The following is a 19,895-nucleotide window of genomic DNA, read 5'->3' on the forward strand; positions in this document are numbered from 1 at the left end:
TAACACATTTACATGATTTTAACTAAACTTTTGGGATTTATTATTTTTTCAAGGACTTTTCCAGGCCTGGAAATAACCATTTTAAAACTACATGACTTTTCCAGGTTTTCCATGACTATAAGAACCCTGAGAGACAAATCTGAGAGCTAAATACCTGGTCGGCTCCTGTGAGGTGAATGAAGCTCTCCAACACCGATGCACTTAGTCTGTCCATCACGTCGATGGCCAGCTCCTCATCGCCCTGAAACATTGAGGTCGACAGGAACAAACGTCAGGAAAACTGCACTCGTGACAAGAGCAGCCTCAGGCTGGCGTTTGTGGATCCGTAATGAAGCGGCCGGAGTCGTCACCTTGCCGATGCCCAGCGCCGTGTGCAGCGCGCGGACCTCCTTCAGGACGTTCACGGCCAGCCGCCTCGTGGCCGGCCGGCAGCTGCAGAGCACCACCAGAGCCAGACCCTCCACCACGTGCAGCACACCCAGCAGAGGGGTGCGCTCCAGGGGCAGGGAATGGCCGCCGCTTGAGCCCTGGAGAGAGAATATGCATCGTTAAAAATTACAATTAAAATGTCTCTGAACATGAGGTCATTCGTACGGAAGCCCTGAGGGTCAGGCTAGAGAAAAAGATTGACTGAAGACTGATTAAAATAGTTTTCTCTCCTTTGTGTGTGTGTGACATCATCTGTAAAAGAAAAAAAATTTGGCAGATGGGAAAAAGTTTTGTCAGAATAAGTGTTTGTTGTTGTAATACTCATGTTGGCCACAAGAGGCTGAAGCGCACCACCACCCCACGGTCTAAATGGGAATAGAAGCATTCATGTTTTCTTCCGGTTTAATTTCTCCATGCACTCTAAACTTATCTTATTTGTTCGTGATCCTAACAGGTAAAAAAAAAATTGACACATAAAAATGATAATCGCACTTTTTTCACAAAAGAAAAAGGAACTTCATCATCCTGGCGAAACCATTTTATTTGCCGTTCTTAAATCGTGAACATCGGAGAGACAACCATTGAGCTCTCTGATGCTCCCTCAACAAACCAAAAGCCACGACCGACGAGTAGCGGCGCTCAACAGACGGGACGTCCTTCACTGACCTTGGCGTCGTGGCTCTTGTTGCTGCTCGTCACCGCCTGCCTCCATTGGCTGAGCAGCTGCAGCAGCATCTTCACGGCGTTGTCCAGCAGCGTGGGGTGGACGTCCGTCACCTCTCGCACGATGAAGTACGCGAAGCCCGAGAGGACGTCCTCTCGCCACTCCGGGAAATCCACCATCAGGGCCTGGAGGGTGGTGAAGGCGAGGCCGCGCAGCTCCTCGTCCATGTGGATGGTCAGTCTGCGGGGGAGGAGGGAGGGGGGAGGGAGGAAGGAGAGAGGAGGGAGGAAGGAGGGAGGAGGAGGCGTTAGACTCTACAGCCGTGGTCACAAACCTTTTTAAGCCCAAGATCCCGGACCTCTGAGAGAAAAAGACGGTCCAGACTGTACTCACAACGTGAGGCTTTTTATTTGGCCTGATTGTAATTTAATCAAACACTTTGGTCCAGCTTTCAGTTTGATTTGACCAAGAACACTAAATGACTTTCAGTGCAACATAAAAAGGAAAATATTTGTTAACCGCACACAATATGAACAAGAAAAAACACATTTTCAATTTTCTGTTGTATTTATCAAGTGTATGAATTTAATTAATTTGAGCAAAAGGTTAGAAATGATCGATATGAAAGATACAAAATCAGTTCAGTTTTTACTTTGTAAAATATCTGAATTGGTAAAGTTAAGATATTTTATTTGGATGTGGTCAGAAATGTCCTGAACACATAAATATCAGTCAGATATAATTAAATTAATTATCTTTCCATTAACCCTCATATTCAATAATGAATACACTTCACGCACAATAGAGTTGTGTTTTCTCTTTAAGTAAAACATGTGACCTTCATAGTGAGTTAATGTGATTATAATTAATTTAATCTCACTTCCATATCTGCTAGTTTACAATGTGTCGACATCTTATTTTGAAATCCGCATGTGGTTTCACGCGGATCTTTCCGCTAACTTCTTAAAACCAACGAGCTCCGCTCTACACGGCGTCTGCAGGTCGGTCAGAGGTCGAGGGGGCGGGGCTTACTTGGCTAGAAGCTCGATGAGGTCTTGTCTGCTCATGCCGTCCGGGATCAGGCGTGGGATGGCGGCCACGCAGGTCCGGAACAGATCGATCTTTGGCTTCCTCTCGCCCCTGTGGCACAAAGAGGCTCATGAGGACTTCGGGTCAGACGCAACAGAAGCGACCGCACGAATGAACGTCTGCGGCGGCGTACGTGATCATGTCCTCGGGCTCCTTGTTGGACATCTGGACGTTGGTCATGCTCATGGAGCGTCCCACCTCCTTGTCCAGGTGTCGCAGGATGTTGTCCAAGGCCTTTCTCATCTGAGGGTAGTACGACGACATGCCTGCAAAACACCCAGAGGAGTCAGAGACGTTTTAAGCTGACTGTGCAAAAAGCTAAAAACACAAGGGATTAAAAGAAGATGTATTCTATTGTAGGAGTTCAATGATGGAACAACGCTAACATGAAAGTAAGAACTTATCTTTGGTTTTCAAAAGGATTGCTTATAAAACTATTTTTGAGGGTTACAAGTGTGAATGAAATGTGTATACCGTAAAAGTCGGGTTACAAGCCGCTACTACCTTCGGTCAGTGTCCCCTTTAGCTCCAAGCTGTAGCCAGCTAGCGCTTCTGCTAGCGCTCTGCTAGCTCCCCGACAACCACCGAAGATAGCGGGACCAGCCCCGGCTCGACGCCCGACTTAGGCAGAGGGGATGCAGGCAGTAGGTAGGAGCGGCTTGTAACCCGACTTTTACGATATATATTTTTGTTTTTGTTGTCTAGTTAATCACTGTACATTCTTTATACACGTCATAAACACTGCACATACTTTGCAGTTTTGCACTTACTTTATAGTTTCATTTCATAAAGTATGACGCTTTACTGTTGTTTTGATGTATATATTGAGTATTTTGCATTTCTGATATTTTTTGTGTCTCATATGTAAGTTGCTGCTACTGTGACAAACACATGTCCCCTGTGGGATGAATAAAGTATACATCGATCTATTTTTTTTCTATTCTTTATGTCGAATTAATCATCCGATTTAATTGATAATAATTTAGGATAAGAATATATGCGCATTATGCTTCTACCTGCACCTTTTCAGTCTTTCTGTTTTTGTATATCAGATTGTGGCTGTACTTGTTGGAATAGTTGATTGTTTTATTCAGTCAGTCATTACAACAACAATAAAAAAGCCTTTTCTTTTGGCCAAAAGGTTGAAGGAAGCCACCCCACCGATGCCCTTGGCCTCTTCGTCGGTGAGCGTGGTGTTGAGGAAGATCTTCTTGACGCGCAGCGTGTTGCCGGAGGGCATGATGATGCCGGTCGTCGGCATCGGAGGCTCCCCGTCTTTCTGCTGGAGGCTGTCTGCGATCACCAGGAAGGCTCGCAGGCCGATGTTCATCCTCTGTGGAGACGAGAGGCGTGACGGGAGGGAAGCCACAAACAACAACAACAACAACAACAACAACAACCTGAAAGCCGCCACTTTACCTCCGGGTTGATGGTGAAGGTTTTGTGAGACTTGCCCACGCACAGGAGGTCGTAGATGATCTCCTTCATGGCAAAGTCCAGTCTTTCCTGTAACGACCAACAGAGCGGCGTTCACGCAGCCGGATCGCAATGCTAACTAGCATTAGCTCAGCTGTGAGAGCCAGGTGCGCACGTCCTTTCAGACTCACCTGAGCGATGAACTGGATGATCTTGACGAAGATGTTGAGCGGCGTGTCCCTGGGCACCACACTGCGGGAGCCTTTGGGGAAAAGTGCTGAAACGATGCTGAGCAGTCGACTAGCGGGGGAAGAAAGGACGACATTATGAGCTCATTTACTGCTGCACTACAAGGGCTAATACATGTGCTACCCGTGTGCGACCTGTGTGCTACATGTGCTACATGTGCTACATGTGTTTCCCGTGTTACCTGTGCTACACATGCTACCTGTGCTATATGTGCTACCCATGCTACCTGTGCTACCCATGCTATCTGTGCTACATGTGCTACCCATGCTACTTGTGCTACACATGCTACATTATAAGCTTATTTACTGCTGAACGACCAGGGCTAATATAGTGTAAATACAGTGTGTGTGAGTGTGCGTGTGCGTGTGCATGTGTGTGTGCACACTGACCTCTGTGTGACAGTGTTACTCTCACACTTGATCCTGATGATGTAAACCCACAGCAGTCTGTAGAGAGACTCCAGAGCCACGCGGGACATTTTGGGGTCTTTGTTCTGCGCATTAAAAAAAAAAGAGAAATATGAGACCGGTCGATGTTTTCTGCAGAAACTGTGGGATCCTTTTTCAGCCTCTGTGCTTAATTACCAACGAGTCACCGGCTGATGTCTGGACAGTTAAAAGTTCAGGTGCTCCAGCAGCAAAAATTGTGAAATAAACTATTTTATAACTATTATATATATATATATATATATATATATATATATATATATATATATATATATATATATATATATATATATATATATATATATAAATCTATATATATATATATATATATATATATAAATCTATATATATAAAAACAAAAAAAATAAAACTTTGGATGTGGGGATAATAAAAAAAATGAACAGGGACATTTATAAACAGTTTTTACTGTGGTAGCTCACAGTGAAGACACAGTTTAGGGGCGGAGTCAGTCACAGCCTGGCTCCGCCCCCTGGATTAGCACAGAAACCCTCTTCAGCTGCAACTCAACACATCAGTCGGACGACCATCAGTGATCACAAACAAATCAATGAGTTTTGATTCAATACCAGTCAGGACTAAAAGAGGTCAACTCTTTCACGCCATCTTTTTTTTTTTTTTTTTAATCCCTTACATTGTGTCGCAAGATTTAATAAGAAGAAGGTAAATTCATAATTTTTTTTTCTATTTAAAAGAACTCACTCATAATTCACAAATACTTTTTTATTTTAACAACTTTCTCAACTCATGTCGGTTGATTAAATACTAGATATATTTTATGTTAATTGTAGCAGTGGAGTTTTGCTAGAAAACCTGAAAGAAATATTTTAAATATTACTAAAAATTGCAAAAGTATGAGTATCAAAATATAATTAAAGTACCAAATGTGCATTTGATGCATTACCGTGTAAACATCACTGAGCTGGTAAAAGGTACTTCCATTCCTCCCAGTAGCTTCATCCAGAATGTAGGAGTGGAAAAGTACAAGATAGACTTCCAAAATGTGGGGAAGTTTAAAAGTACCTCAATATTGTATTTAAGTACAGTTCTTTAGTAAATGCACTCAGATGGACGCAGAATGACTCTTATGTCTGTAACACGGTGGGGTTCATGTAGTGAAGCAGTTACCGTACAGATATACCCACAATGCATCTTAATTTCAGCAATCGTTGCCCAAATACCACCAAGTTGACTCGTATACATCCGGCATCCCAATGAAACATAAACAACAAAAATAAACAACAAACAAATCTAAATGCGTAACTAAAAGCCAGACGGCTGCCGGCCTCAACGACCAGAAACACGAAGCGGCTCGACAGCAGCCTGAGCCACTTCACCGGGAGAGGAACCCGTCAGAGAACAACGCTTACCCACGTTAGCCGGGCAGGCGGACCTGTGCTACCCGTGCTACCTCCGTTACCCGTGCTACCTCCGTTACCCGTGCTATCTCTGTTACCCGTGCTATCTGTGCTACCCGTGCTACCTCCGTTACCCGTGCTACCTCCGTTACCCGTGCTACCTCCGTTACCCGTGCTACCTCCGTTACCCGTGCTATCTCTGTTACCCGTGCTATCTCTGTTACCCGTGCTATCTCTGTTACCCGTGCTACCTCCGTTACCCGTGCTACCTCCGTTACCCGTGCTACCTCCGTTACCCGTGCTATCTCCGTTACCCGTGCTATCTCTGTTACCCGTGCTATCTCTGTTACCCGTGCTATCTGTGTTACCTGTGCAACCCCTGCTATCTGTGCTACGCCTGCTACATGTGCTATCTGTGCTACCTGTGCTATCCATGCTACCCCTGCTACCAGGGCTACCCTACGTCTTGGCAGCGGCAATACGAATCCTACTATGGCGAAGTGTTGGAGTTTGACATTAGAATGAGTATGAATATAATGTATATTTATATATATTTAAATATTTTAATATTTAAGTGATTTAACATACAACCCGTTTGGAAACCGGCTCTCCAACACACGTGCCGCTCTACTCGGCTCGGATCGGCTCACGCTGACCTTCTGACCCTAAACAACCTCGCTGTCTGACCCTAACCACCAGGGCCTGAGGGGCGGAGCGCCGGGCAGCTCTCTGCCAACCAGATGAACTCACCTGCAGCGTCTCAATCTGCTTTCGGATGCTGTTGTTAGACGGCATCTGGAGCGAGTCAACGTGAGAAAAAAAGATCACATGACAGGAGACAAAGAATGAAGGGTGGAGGGAGAGGGGGTCACATGCAAGTTAGAGGCAAAAACTCAAACTAAACAAATATGAAATGAGTGGAGCATCGTGTCAATGTGACGGTGCAGAAATTGAAATGAAACCCAATGAACTGGTAAAGCTGCCCACTGGTGCGTGACTAATACAAAGAAGCAGTTATTTTGTGTTTGATGAGGTATTTATGACACATTTAAACATAAGAGTGATGAAAAGAAGCAACATAAGGTGTGCTGTGGTTTGTAAATCAGACAAATTACATAGAGGACAAAAAGAGGAACACAGAAGCATGAGGAAGAGGACATTTAAAGGTGTGAATGGAAAGTGGGCGGAGCAATTAGTTGTTTTTTTACAAAGCCGACACAACGACCCCCAAATCAGCTGCTCTTACATCCATGTGACGCTGCGTCTTAACCCTGTGGGATCCCACTTTCAAGAAGAGCCCAAATATGGGAACTCATCAATGGATATGAGAACATGCATGTAATATTCGGCAATTAAATGCATTAAAAAGGTACAGTTTGGGTGTTTTGAAGTGTGTGTAGCAATAATATGTGTTTTACTGCAGTAGATGATCCATCAAATCTGATGGAGATTCTTTTAGGAGTCTAAAATACGTCACACAGAACATCACTTTGCTGCTTCTGCTGCAGAAGAACACTTCTAAACATCAGTACTGTCCCTTTAAGTTATGTATTGGTCTTGGACTGGTTTTAAGAGCATCCACAGGGTTAAAATCACCCCCTCAAGAACCCCCTAAATCACTCGAAATTATCACTACACTCGAGCCATCACACACAAAAACCCGAAAGATGATCTCGATCAGAGGATCACCGTCACCACAACTCACACCGACTGATTACGCCGTTGTTTTTTTAAATTAAGGAAACCTAAAACAATTACGACAGAGGAAGAGGACACTGGAAGACAAGACGGCCAATCAGAACCGTCGGAAATCACCATCACAAAACAAACAACCCCAAAAAAACAGGAATCTGTCCACCACAAGATCAAGGAGTCTCCACAGAGGGGCAATCAGTGAGGAGGGAGGGGATTCGCTCAATGACCTTCTGGGTTCAACGGCTCATTGATGGTCAGGGACCAGAGGAAAGGGCTTTGATCGGCTGGTCATTGGTTCACAGGAAGACATCAACAGACCGGACTTGAAACAGCACTTGAGATATTTTGAGGTATTAAAAATGCTCGTTTAGTTCACGTTTGTGATTTTTATTGTCTCTGAGCATAAATTACAGTGTTCTTTTACTTGTTTTACAAATTACTACATTATCAAATCAAGTGCTATTCCTATCCAGATCTGGCTAGTGATCAATTATGGGAAAGCTCCTCATTATTATTATTATTATCATCATTATGTTGTTGATGAGACAGAACCACTGAGCACACCCGCGTGGGCGTTTCCACCCTCGGCGCATACCTTCAGGTGCGAGAGGCAGTTCTGGAGGAAGATGTGCCAGTTGTTGAGGAAGAACTGCTTCTGGCTGACGCACAGCAGGCAGGTCACCAGAGGATACAGCGCCTGGGGAGGAGACGCAGCGGCGCTCAGTCAGCGGGAGGAGGACGTTTTTAAGAGAACAGTCTAGCCAGCGTAGTTCTTATCGTCAGACAGTCGATCAATCTATTCACTTTCAGATGTGTAGAATTTATATTCCAAGATTTGTCTGAGCGAGAAAAGGTCCTTTACATTCTCATATTACATATGTTCAGGGTTCATACACATTCTGACCAATGGATTTTCATGACTTTTAACCAAATTTTCATGACTTTTCCATGACTTTAAACCAAATGTCCATGACCAAACATTTAGTGAAATCTGGGTGTAAACAGTAAAAAGTGAGTAAATGTAGTATTTAAACTAACAATGAGAACACAAAGCATACAGTAAACCTTAAATGACACAAATGAATGAGACAATAGTTTGATTAAAAGAATAAACATTTATATAGATGCCTGCTTATATTTAGAGTCTTTCTTTTAAAAGCATATTCATTATTTCAAACTCAGCGTAAATGGACACATGAATATAACACATTTACATGAACACATGAATATAACACATTTACATGACTTTTACTACACTTTTGGGGTTTTATTTATTTCAAGGACTTTTCCAGGCCTGGAAATAACCATTTTAAAACTCCATGACTTTTCCAGGTTTTCCATGACTATAAGAACTCTGTTTATATCGGATATCAGAATCATTATATTAGACAGACGGATGTGAAAAAATAAAAAAGTGAGGTTGTATTTTCAGATATTTCTGTCCGGTGGAAACAAAATGCAGGAAGAGAGAAACACACAAAGAAGGAAGCAGCAAACAGAGAAAAGGGGAAGGAGAGAGAAATAAAAAAAGGATGATGTCATCATTACCAGAGAGTGCTTCTTTCTGGAGCTGAGTTCAAAGGTCGTCTGGTACAGCATCTCCACAAAGTTCTTCAGACACGGCACGTTGACTTCGTTCTTCACCGCCTGAGGAGAGAAGCGTCGTCACACAGCGACACCAGGAAGTGAAACCACGACGACGACAATGAGGTTCAGAGCGTTTACTCACAGCCGCCACGGGGATGAGGATCTCCACGAACAGGCCAGCGAGGGCGTGCTTTATGTCCTTGTCCTTGACCTCCAGGAAATACTGGGCACACTCCTAGGAAAGGACATCAAAGACACACACACACACACACACGTGTGAAGAATACACTGAATACACACAAGACCAGCTGGACGAAGACGACAGACTAAAGCCAGGTTCATCTTATGAACTCCAGCTTATTTTGGGGGGAAGAAAAGTGTAAATGTCAACTTTAAAATGGATTTACAGTCGATTTTTAGATATTTGGAAAAACTCACTCTTAAATAAATGTTATCTTAATGCTACAAAGAAAATTCAAAGGGGGACATCAGTTCAGGGCCTTATTAATAAATTTAAATAAAATGGATAGAATTTCAAAAACTCACTGGAGCTAAACAATTCTATTTATATATAAAAAAATATATATATATATATTATTTTTTTTGTTTTGTTTTATATATACATGAAAAAAGAATATAACAAATCTATATATTTCTTTTTTTAAATATATATATTTTTTCATATAAAAAAAATATAGATTTTTTTTATATATGTAAAAAAAGAAATGTATATATATAATTTCATATGTATATAAAAAATATATATATAAAAATATATATGTATACAACAATATATACAGTATATATATTAAAATATATATATATATATATATATATATATATATATATATATATATATATATATATATATATATATATATATATATATAAAACACACACAAAATGATGTATAGATAGATCTACTAGGAGAAAGTATGTATTTCTGGGTGAACTGTCCCTTTAAGAAAACAGCGAGTGTGTGACGTTAATGAAGAAGATACAGCCTCTTTGCAAAGCTGGAAACACACTGAAACCTTCACTTTGATCGGTACTCATCTCTTGAAATAAATAAAATCAATTTTAAAAAACTACCATTTACCTGCATGAACTGGAACGACGCCTCAAAATCCTCCACCGGATACATTTTGACCCGGAAGAACTTCATGCCCATGATGAGGGTGATGACGCTCTGGACCACGTAGGGACTCTGCTCCTTCAGCCGGAGCTCCTTCAGCTCTGTGATGAACTTCTTCCTCACTGCCTGAAACCTGAGCACACACACACACACACACACACACACACATATATATAAGTATATATAGACATATCTACACAACTAGCGAGGGAGCGGACTGAAAACATTCAGCTCACTTTGACTGCGTCAGGATGCCGATGACCTCGGCGTACAGGTCCGCGATGATGTGCACGTTGCCAGTGTTTGGGCCGCAGTACCTGTCAATCAAAGCATTCGTCATCAAGTCTGAAACTAATCGACATCTTTATCGTGACAAAGTTACGGAAACACTGAGAGAAACACTCTGGTGACTCCTTATTTAAGTCTATGAATAGTTTTTTTATCCTGTGTTTGTGATTCAGGAACAGGTGGGAGAAGAAAGATTTTACCAGGATGAACCTTTTTTCCAATTTGTGAAACGTGGGATTTTTTTTTGCCATGATCTTTTTTTAAGTTACTTTTATTTTTAATCTGTTGGGATAGGGTTTTATTTTTAATGATCAAATTGTATCGACTGTCAAGAGTTTCAAGCATTAGTAAACCGAGAAAAACTAAGTAAATAATCCTAATAAATACAATTAATAGAGACATAACTACACCTACAAACATACACACCCCATACTTTGTAACTGACTTTACTTCTAGTCCCAGATAAGATAGGTTTCAGTGTTTGTTGTTGTAATACTCGTGTTGGCCACAAGAGGCTGAAGTGCACCACCACCCTGTTGTAATTTCTCCATGGGTTTAAAAACTCATCTGGAAGAATACAGAAATGCTTTTAGTCCCATTTAGACCACAGAGTAGCGGTACACTGCTGCCCCCTGTGGCCAAAATGAGTATTACAACAACAAACACGGGATCATATGATCACCTGACAAAGGTTATCCTTGCCAAACTTTTGTTTCTAACAGTTTTGAAAATGCAGGTGAAACATTATTTAAGTCAGACATAAAATTCTAATTCGTGAAAAGTAATTTTGAAAGATTATCCTCAAAACCACAGAAGAAGCTGCTCCTGAAAAGCCCAATAACCTTCATTAAGTGTCTCTAATGACACAATGACCACGTCTATTGAAACATGAACACACAAACGACTGCGAGGCCGAACCCACGAGCCTCATTAATCCGCCTGACGCGTACTCACCCCTCTTTGTGTTTAAAGTGCTTGAATGCCAGGTTCAGGACTTCGTGTACTAGAACATCTGGCACCGGGTGAAGAGGAATCTGTGACGCAGAACATGGAACCATTGGTCTGATTAGCAGCAGTGACGGCTTCTCTCTCCCCGCTCCCGTTCATTAGCAAGCGCACAACTAGCGGCTGTTATCTCAGGATGCTACGCACACTAGCGGCTGTTATCTCAGGATGCTACGCACAACTAGCGGCTGTTATCTCAGGATGCTACGCACAACTAGCGGCTGTTATCTCAGGATGCTACGCACAACTAGCGGCTGTTATCTCAGGATAATACGCACACTAGCGGCTGTTATCTCAGGATGCTACGCACAACTAGCGGCTGTTATCTCAGGATGCTACGCACAACTAGCGGCTGTTATCTCAGGATGCTACGCACAACTAGCGGCTGTTATCTCAGGATAATACGCACACTAGCGGCTGTTATCTCAGGATGCTACGCACAACTAGCGGCTGTTATCTCAGGATGCTACGCACAACTAGCGGCTGTTTGCTCAGGATGCTACGCACACTAGCGGCTGTGTGCTCAGGATGCTGCACAACTAGCGGCTGTTAGCTCAGGATGCTACGCACAACTAGCGGCTGTTAGCTCAGGATGCTACGCACACTAGCGGCTGTTATCTCAGGATGCTACGCACAACTAGCGGCTGTTAGCTCAGGATGCTGCATAGCGTCCACTTCAGGAACACACCTCAGGTGGTCGGATGCCTTTGTGTTTATTTACTGACAAACACTGCAGTTCATTTCTGCACCACCAGAAGTCAATAAAATAAAACTATGAAACAATGCTCTTATCTTTTTGTGTGTGAAATAATAATAAAACCTCTCCTATCAGTGGTGAACTGCAGTGGCAGTTGAGGATATCTGGTAATTTGAATAATTGGTTGCGAGACTACGTCTACGTGCGAGACTTCAACTACGTGACCAGATCCTAAAAACCTTAAATCCTGTTGGTCTCAAAAATGAGACTAAAGCTCAGTTTTGACAAGCTAAAATCAAATAAAACGTTAAATACTGATCGCTGTGAAACACAATGGTGTTTTTAAGCGCTTTGCTGTGACGTTACCGAGTCTAAACGGCTACTGAACGTCCAGCCCGAATAAAACAAACAGCTGTTGATGTAAACATGGCGTCAGACGGCTCACCTGTTTGAGAACTTCCACTGAAACTAAACAAAAAATGAAATCTATGGATAAGTCCCTCCGCTCCAGAAGGTAATCTTTGTCCCGGTGCTGTTCGTCTCTGCAGAGCGGGAGAGAGAGAAGACGGTTACGACGAGGAGGAAGAAGAGGCGAGGAAGAAGAAGATGCGGAGACGAAGACGAGCGCCTCACCCTTTGGACTTGGTGCTGGAGCGAGGCCGGTACTCGTAGGACTCGTCCTCCGTGCCGCTCTGCCTCCGGTACCAGTCGAACAGCGTGCGCAGCAGGGAGGGCAAACAGTGTTCTGCTATGGAGCTCATAGAGCTTATTAACTGGAAAACAACAACAACAGTATTACCAACGATGACACGTTAATACACATGTTAAATAAAGATGACATCATGGAGGGAAGGCCGTCCCACGAGGATGGATGTTTTTATGCTAAGCTAACAGAAGATTTTGTAATGTTCAAAAGTGAAGTTTTAGGCATCCAAACATTTTTGTTATTACTTTTATTTCTCAATGAATTACTCAGACGTGTAGAAGTCTATATAAATGACTCTACTTCTCTTGATGTATTCCCACAGTAAACATTGTAAACATGAGTTTATGTCTCAATCTCTAGTTTCAAGTCTTCTTCAATACAGCATGATGTTCATTTAGTAAATTATGGTCATTTAGAGTCAGACAGACCATAAAGCAGGGGACGCTTTAGGGGCGGGGCTACAAGGTGATTGACAGGTCGACACCAGAGACGTATACGGCGTCTCTACATTACTCCTCAGTCCATATATGGTCACTTCCTGGTCACTGGTTGCACAAAAGCCAAGATGGCGACTCCACTTCTTATATACAGTTCATGGTCTGAGCGCTCCACTCACGACCAGCGATGACGTCAGGTCCCGCCCCTTTAAACCCGGCGCTGCGTTGACATTCACTAACATATTAATACATTAATAAATCTGGGGCCGTTCACATGCTGCGCTTCTGTGCGTCGTCTACGTCATCGTGGTCAAAGTAAATGCCGGGAGATAAAAATAGTTAAACTTTTGGAACGCTGCGATGAGGAACAACCTTTCCTTTCTCCATAAATAACGTAATAAACTGAGCAGGAGTTCATCATTTTAGTTTAGTACGCTGGTCTTTACGACCCGTCCCACGGTTGGAATGACGTCACGCCGTTTGGGTTCAAAGGTCAGACACAAAGTAAGCGGCTGTGACGGAGTTAAAGTCACTGGAAATGTGACCTGTGTCTTTATTTAAAGGGCCGGTGCAGCGTGATGAGGGAGGATGATGATGGATGTCGGGTCAGGAGAGTTACGCAACGGCTCCCTCTGCCCTCACGGAGCGGATCCGCTCCGATTTACTGCCGAGGATGACGCAGCGGTTCTGCTCTCCTGGACCGGGCCTCGCTCTCAAGAGGACAGACGGATCTATAGCGCTGAACACAGCGATCTGCAGCAGGCGGGTTTATTGTAGGGAGTTCTGCAGCAGCTACAGATGAGGAACACACACACACACACACACACACACACACACACACACACACACACACACACACACACACACACACACACACACACACACACACACACACACACACACACACACACACACACACACACACACACACACACACAGGCTGTGGGTCACCGGGACGGGAGAGGCGGGTACTGACCTGGTCAAATTGTGCATCTTCTCCTCTCTGGAGGGATCGGGACAAAGGTTTCTCCTGGAGAGAGAGAGAGAGAGAATTTAATTCATAAATTCTCCAATTTATAAAAGTGGAGACAAATTGACTTTCTTCCAAAACGCCGTACAACCGATCATGCTTGTTTTTCGGATAATTCGTGCCAATAAAGCCCTTTGAGTTGAGATTCAGAATGAGGGCGTTACTGGTTCAGAGTGTTGCGCAACAGCAGGTGCTGTCAGTCGAGCAGGATGCCTGGTGATGAGTCAGCAAGTGGAGACGACTCGGGCTGCCCCCAATGTTGTTGTTTTATACAGTCAGAGCTTCTATAAAGCTTTTATAGAGGTTTATTTATTTATTTATTAACAAAGCTTCAGATGTCATCGAAAGAAGTAAACTAAAAAATGTATTTATCCACAAAAAGAAAGTGTCCAACTACTGAAAACATAAGCAGCCATTCTGTTTGAAAGTGTTTAAATGTTATTGTTTTAGTAAAGTGACGACACTTTGTGTGCTGCAGGAGTTGTGACAGTTTGGATTGTTCTTCATATTTTACAGTTGTTTTTTATCACTAGTAGGATCCTATTTTGTATCTACAATTTTGTGGGATTTTATTATTTTATTGCAAAACATTTTTTTATTATTTTGCATTTCTCATACTTGTTTTCATGGTTTCCACATCTCAGATATAGTTTTCACCGCCCTGGACTTGTTTTATTACTAGTATAATCCTATTTGGTACCAACATTTTGAGGGATTTTAATAATTTATTGTAAAAAGAAAATGCATTATTTCTCATACTTGTTTTTATGGTTTCTATACAACCTAATTTGTATCTCTAATACTGAGGGATTTTATTATTATTATTATTATTATTATTATAGACGTTGATATATCTTGTAGAGATCTTGTTGAGCACTTTGAGCTGCATTTTATGTTATGAAAAGTGCTTTATAAATACATCTTATAATAATAATAATAATAACAACAACAAAGATGATGTGCCTCTCCTACTCCTCACACATAATAATAATAATAATAATAATAATAATAATAATAATAATAATAATGCATTTAATTTGCAAGGCACTTTTCTTTCAAAAGAATCTCAGAGTGCCACCAAGCCAATATATAGTAAAAACAAATAAAAACAAACTTAAAAAAGAAAGAAACAGCCGACAATGCTTTGCACACAGTCACGAGGGAGGCGGTTAATCGTTGCCGTGTTATTTCACTCACCAGCGGCTCGGCCATCACCATCTCGATCTTCTTCTCGGCCAGAACGGCGAACTCGGCGAACAGACTCTTGATGACGAACTCCCCGGGCCGCAGCTCGGGGTCGATGGTGATGCTCGACATGGCGGCGACGACGCAGTGCTTCTCCCACGAAACGGGGGTCACCGAGGGCGGCGCGCGGCGCCTACTCACGCTGCTGCTGACCGGCGGGGAGGCTGTGGGGGAGAGGAGGGAGAGGGAGGAGAGGTCAAGGGTGAGGGTTTAATGCAGTCGGGAGTGGAAGGAACAACAACTCTCACGGACGTTTCCTAAAAGAGGCAAACTGACTGAAACGTTCCTCTCATTATGAACTCTCATAGCACACAATAGACTCAAAATCTGCGTAAAACAAAAATATATATATATATATATATATATACACGGATAATCATAACTCCTATAAGGGCGACGTCATTAATTAGCTAAATATATATTGTTTTATATAAATGTATATATTTGTGTCTAAATCAGCGATCTCTGTACAACTTTTCTTGTAAAAAACTATCAGCAAGCAGACGCACACATGGAAGATAATAAATAGTTAATAAATAGTTTAAGGAGCAGTTTGACATTTTGAGACATATCTTTATTTGCTTGCTTGGCGAAAGATAAAAAGGTAATATTGAAATAAGATAAACAGGTTAATTACAAGAAGTTGTTTCTTTTTCTCCATCATCACACTAAAAGAAATCTCTAAAAACGTCTAAATCTCTCTTCATTATACAACAAATGATCATTTTTCTTAATGGTAAAAACGGCCGATTCAGCTGCGACTTCATTTATTAAACAAATTAAAATAATCCAGAAAGATAAATATATTCTTTAAAATCCATTTGTTGGGCTGAATTGATTGTTGACAGTGTTGCATGCTTGTTTTGATGAAATCTTATTTACTTGCTTAGAAAGTTTTTTCTCTTTGGTCCTTTGTCAGATTCCTACTTTTATACTTTTTTTATTTCATGTTAGCTGTAAAATAAATACCTAAATAAAATATGAAGTATCAAAAGAAAGAATCCAGAAAGGCCTTTATGGTTTGAGGAGCAAGACACTCGCTAGCTGTTAGCTTGCCGTTAGCTTCTGTCCTCAAATCCATGTGAACCCAGCCGCCCTGCGTGAGAATGAGGAAGCTGAGATCAACGGGTGTTTCTCTCTGTTCTACTTCTGCTTTCAGAGGTTGACCTACTTTTTCCTCTTTTTAAGTCTTCAGGCATATCTGCAAATTTCTCCTTTTGGCATTTCTATTGTATTACAACTCGCAGGACGCGAGGGGCAGCAGCCGTCTGGATCTCTAATCCTCTACAGCCGATGTTTAACAGCGTGTGTTTACGACGTCTCATCTTTTGTGTTTTTATGTCGGCCGCACAACAAATTGTGCGGCCGCTGCTGGGATTCATCACACTACAGAACCACTCCTTTAATTACATTCCCCACATGCTTAAGTGCAGTAAAGAAAAGGTTGGTTAATCAATTTCACGACATCTTATAAAAAGAAAAAAAAGTAGTACTAGATAAATTACAGTGCAGCACAAAAAGGGAAAGCCGAGAGTTTAAACGTCCAGAGCTCCTGCAGCCGCTGCATGAAGCGTTCACCCGGGTCGCTGCACGCTTTGCATGTGACGCACATCCTCTGGTCGTCCCATTCAAATAGCATAAGCAAATCTTTGGGTTTCTTTTTGCTTAAGGGGCGTTGACGGAGACGCTCGAGGCGACGTTGTGGAAATACACGTTTAAAAAGTCTCACACGGGTGTAATGTTCAGGCGTGTCGGGTAAACGTCAACCATCACAGAGTCAATAAAGTTTATCCTCCAGTATCCAGTAGATCATGTGACCAGGACATCATGGATGTTTCTCTAGTCTCGGATCATGTGACTTTGTAAACAACCAATCAGTGTTGAGACCAACTGAGAACCAACAGGAGGAGAGCTAGTAACGTTAGCAGCACCGCTAACTGAGAACCAACAGGAGGAGAGCTAGTAACGTTAGCAGCACCGCTAACGGAGAACCAATAGGAGAGCTAGTAACGTTTGCAGCACCGCTAACAGAGAACCAATAGGAGGAGAGCTAGTAACGTTAGCAGCACCGCTAACAGAGAACCAACAGGAGGAGAGCTAGTAACGCTAACAGCACCGCTAACAGAGAACCAACAGGAGGAGAGCTAGTAACGCTAGCAGCACCGCTAACGGAGAACCAACAGGAGGAGAGCTAGTAACGTTAGCAGCACCGCTAACAGAGAACCAACAGGAGGAGAGCTAGTAACGTTAGCAGCACCGCTAACAGAGAGCCAACAGGAGGAGAGCTAGTAACGTTAGCAGCACCGCTAACGGAGAACCAACAGGAGGAGAGCTAGTAACGTTAGCAGCACCGCTAACAGAGAACCAACAGGAGGAGAGCTAGTAACGTTAGCAGCACCGCTAACAGAGAACCAACAGGAGGAGAGCTAGTAACGTTAGCAGCACCGCTAACGGAGAACCAACAGGAAATGATAACGTTCTCATGATGCGTTCACATGTAATCTAGTAAAATGTGTTGGTGATAAACAAGAATGAATCCAATACGTCATTAAAACTACTAATGACAAGAATTGTTTTAAATAAGAAATAGAAAGTGAGCTAATTGCGCGCACACACACACACACACACACACACACACACACACACACACACCCTTATAAAAACACTTAAGCACTAACTCCAATAAAAACAGCCGGCCCGGTTGCGACATAATCAAAGAGTCATAATGTTCAGCTCTTCAGATTTAAGCCACGCCCCTTCCGGCCCAGTACAGTGGTCCCAGTCCGGCCCAGTTCACAGCCAGTAGCGCGCTGACCCTTCACCTCGTTCCCTCCCCGGAAAAGAGGCCTTGTTCTGCTACTTCCTGGTTGTCACAGAAACGCTCACATTCTTTAACAGGCTGAACACCTTCCAGCAGCCGGAGGAGGGACAACATTCATACGCCGCATGGGAAGCTTTTGTTTGTTTCGTTTTGCACGTAAAAAACAAAGTGCACAATGTGCTGAAGTTAGCTCCAGAAGCTCCGCCTCTAAAGCCTGACCAGAGCGGTCTGAAGATCAGAGATTAGGTTTCAGTCGTCAGTGTCAATATTATACTTTAGATAGAGTTTCTCTCACATCGTGAGAGTTGTCGTCTTTATTGCAGGAGATGGATTCATGCCGCGTTCATTATTCAGGAGGATTTTTACCCAGAAGGCTCCTGAGCTGCTGCATGAATTTGTTTTAATAAATGTATATTAACTCTTATTAATCCATTAAATGATTATGAGTTGTATAAGATGTTGATCAATGATCAAGTTATAAAACAAACTGCCGTTAAAAAACTGTTTATCAAAAACCACAATTTTTATTACTTTTACTTTAATATAAATGGAGCGCGAGTTAAAAATGTAATCTAAACCACTTCAAACAACATACGCCGTTTAAAAACCTCAGACTTTAGATGTTAAAGTCCTTCTCAGCCCCACGACCGCCATGAAGAAAATAATAAAAACAGAATAATATTCTAAAACATGCTGCAAATGAACAGTTTAAAGAAATAAAAGAAGAGCGTCGGCCGTGTTGTCCGGCAGCACAGAGGCTCTTTCAGGCCTTTCCCTCTTTGTTTACTGTGCTGCACCAACACCCCGATGATGTCACAGCCAGCTCCTTGCTGCCAATCACTGCCCTCCATCCCTCCATCCCTCCATCTCCACCATCCCTCCATCCCTCCATCTCCACCATCCCTCCATCCCTCCATCCTTCTTTTCTCTCCACCGTTTAAAACCTGGATCTGTAACGACTCACGTAAGACTCTGAGGTCAGGTGAGTTTATGTCTCAATCTCTAGTTTCAAGTCTTCTACAATACATCATGATGTTCTTTAGGGGCGGGGCTACACAGTGATTGACAGGTCGACACCAGAGACGTATACGGCATCTCTGCGTCACTCCTCCTCAGTCCACATATGGTCACTTTCTGTTCACTGGTTGCAAAAAAAAAAACAGATGGCGACGGCCAGAACGCAGAACTCGAGTCTTCATAACTTCACCTGGGGAGCGTTCCCAAAATTCTTTGTTTTCGGCGCTCAAAAAGCAGTAGTGTGGACGCTAAAATGATATGTGTTTTAGAACGGAAACGCGGCCTGAAAGACTCAGAACAACTACAGTTCCGATGGATGGATAGAAAGAAAGAAAGAAAGAAAGAAACAGCCGGCAGGATTACACAACCACAGAGCATTGACTCCACCTTGCTCACTTCCCCTGTCAGGACAACCAGAAACAACAACAACAACACACGCACACACACACACACACACACACACACACACACACACACACACACACACACACACACACACACACACACACAAGGAATGCAGCCCGCGAGTGTGTCCGTTTGTTTTCTATAAAGAGAGAGAGAGA

At 42.7% G+C, this 19,895-nt stretch overlaps 1 protein-coding gene across 1 annotated transcript in view; it reads right to left on the minus strand.

The window, feature by feature from the left end:
* Positions 1-15,658, minus strand: part of fryl (furry homolog, like) — a 59,758-nt gene extending 44,100 nt beyond the window's left edge. Inside the window, exons 1-19 of the mRNA XM_079221410.1 lie at positions 15,447-15,658; positions 14,196-14,249; positions 12,710-12,849; positions 12,522-12,618; positions 11,329-11,408; positions 10,323-10,403; positions 10,051-10,219; positions 9,094-9,186; positions 8,913-9,011; positions 7,960-8,061; positions 4,237-4,340; positions 3,790-3,898; positions 3,602-3,688; positions 3,344-3,515; positions 2,316-2,448; positions 2,126-2,233; positions 1,078-1,333; positions 351-527; positions 155-241 (exon numbers count right to left, since the gene is read on the minus strand). Of these exons, the coding sequence (XP_079077536.1) occupies positions 155-241; positions 351-527; positions 1,078-1,333; positions 2,126-2,233; positions 2,316-2,448; positions 3,344-3,515; positions 3,602-3,688; positions 3,790-3,898; positions 4,237-4,340; positions 7,960-8,061; positions 8,913-9,011; positions 9,094-9,186; positions 10,051-10,219; positions 10,323-10,403; positions 11,329-11,408; positions 12,522-12,618; positions 12,710-12,849; positions 14,196-14,249; positions 15,447-15,566 (2,268 nt within the window). The 5' untranslated portion in view covers positions 15,567-15,658. The remainder of the gene's footprint in view (positions 1-154; positions 242-350; positions 528-1,077; positions 1,334-2,125; positions 2,234-2,315; positions 2,449-3,343; positions 3,516-3,601; positions 3,689-3,789; positions 3,899-4,236; positions 4,341-7,959; positions 8,062-8,912; positions 9,012-9,093; positions 9,187-10,050; positions 10,220-10,322; positions 10,404-11,328; positions 11,409-12,521; positions 12,619-12,709; positions 12,850-14,195; positions 14,250-15,446) is intronic.
* Positions 15,659-19,895: the final 4,237 nt, after the last annotated feature.

The sequence above is a fragment of the Taurulus bubalis genome (assembly GCF_910589615.1).
Source record: "Taurulus bubalis genome assembly, chromosome: 7".
Taxonomy (NCBI): Eukaryota; Metazoa; Chordata; class Actinopteri; order Perciformes; family Cottidae; genus Taurulus; species Taurulus bubalis.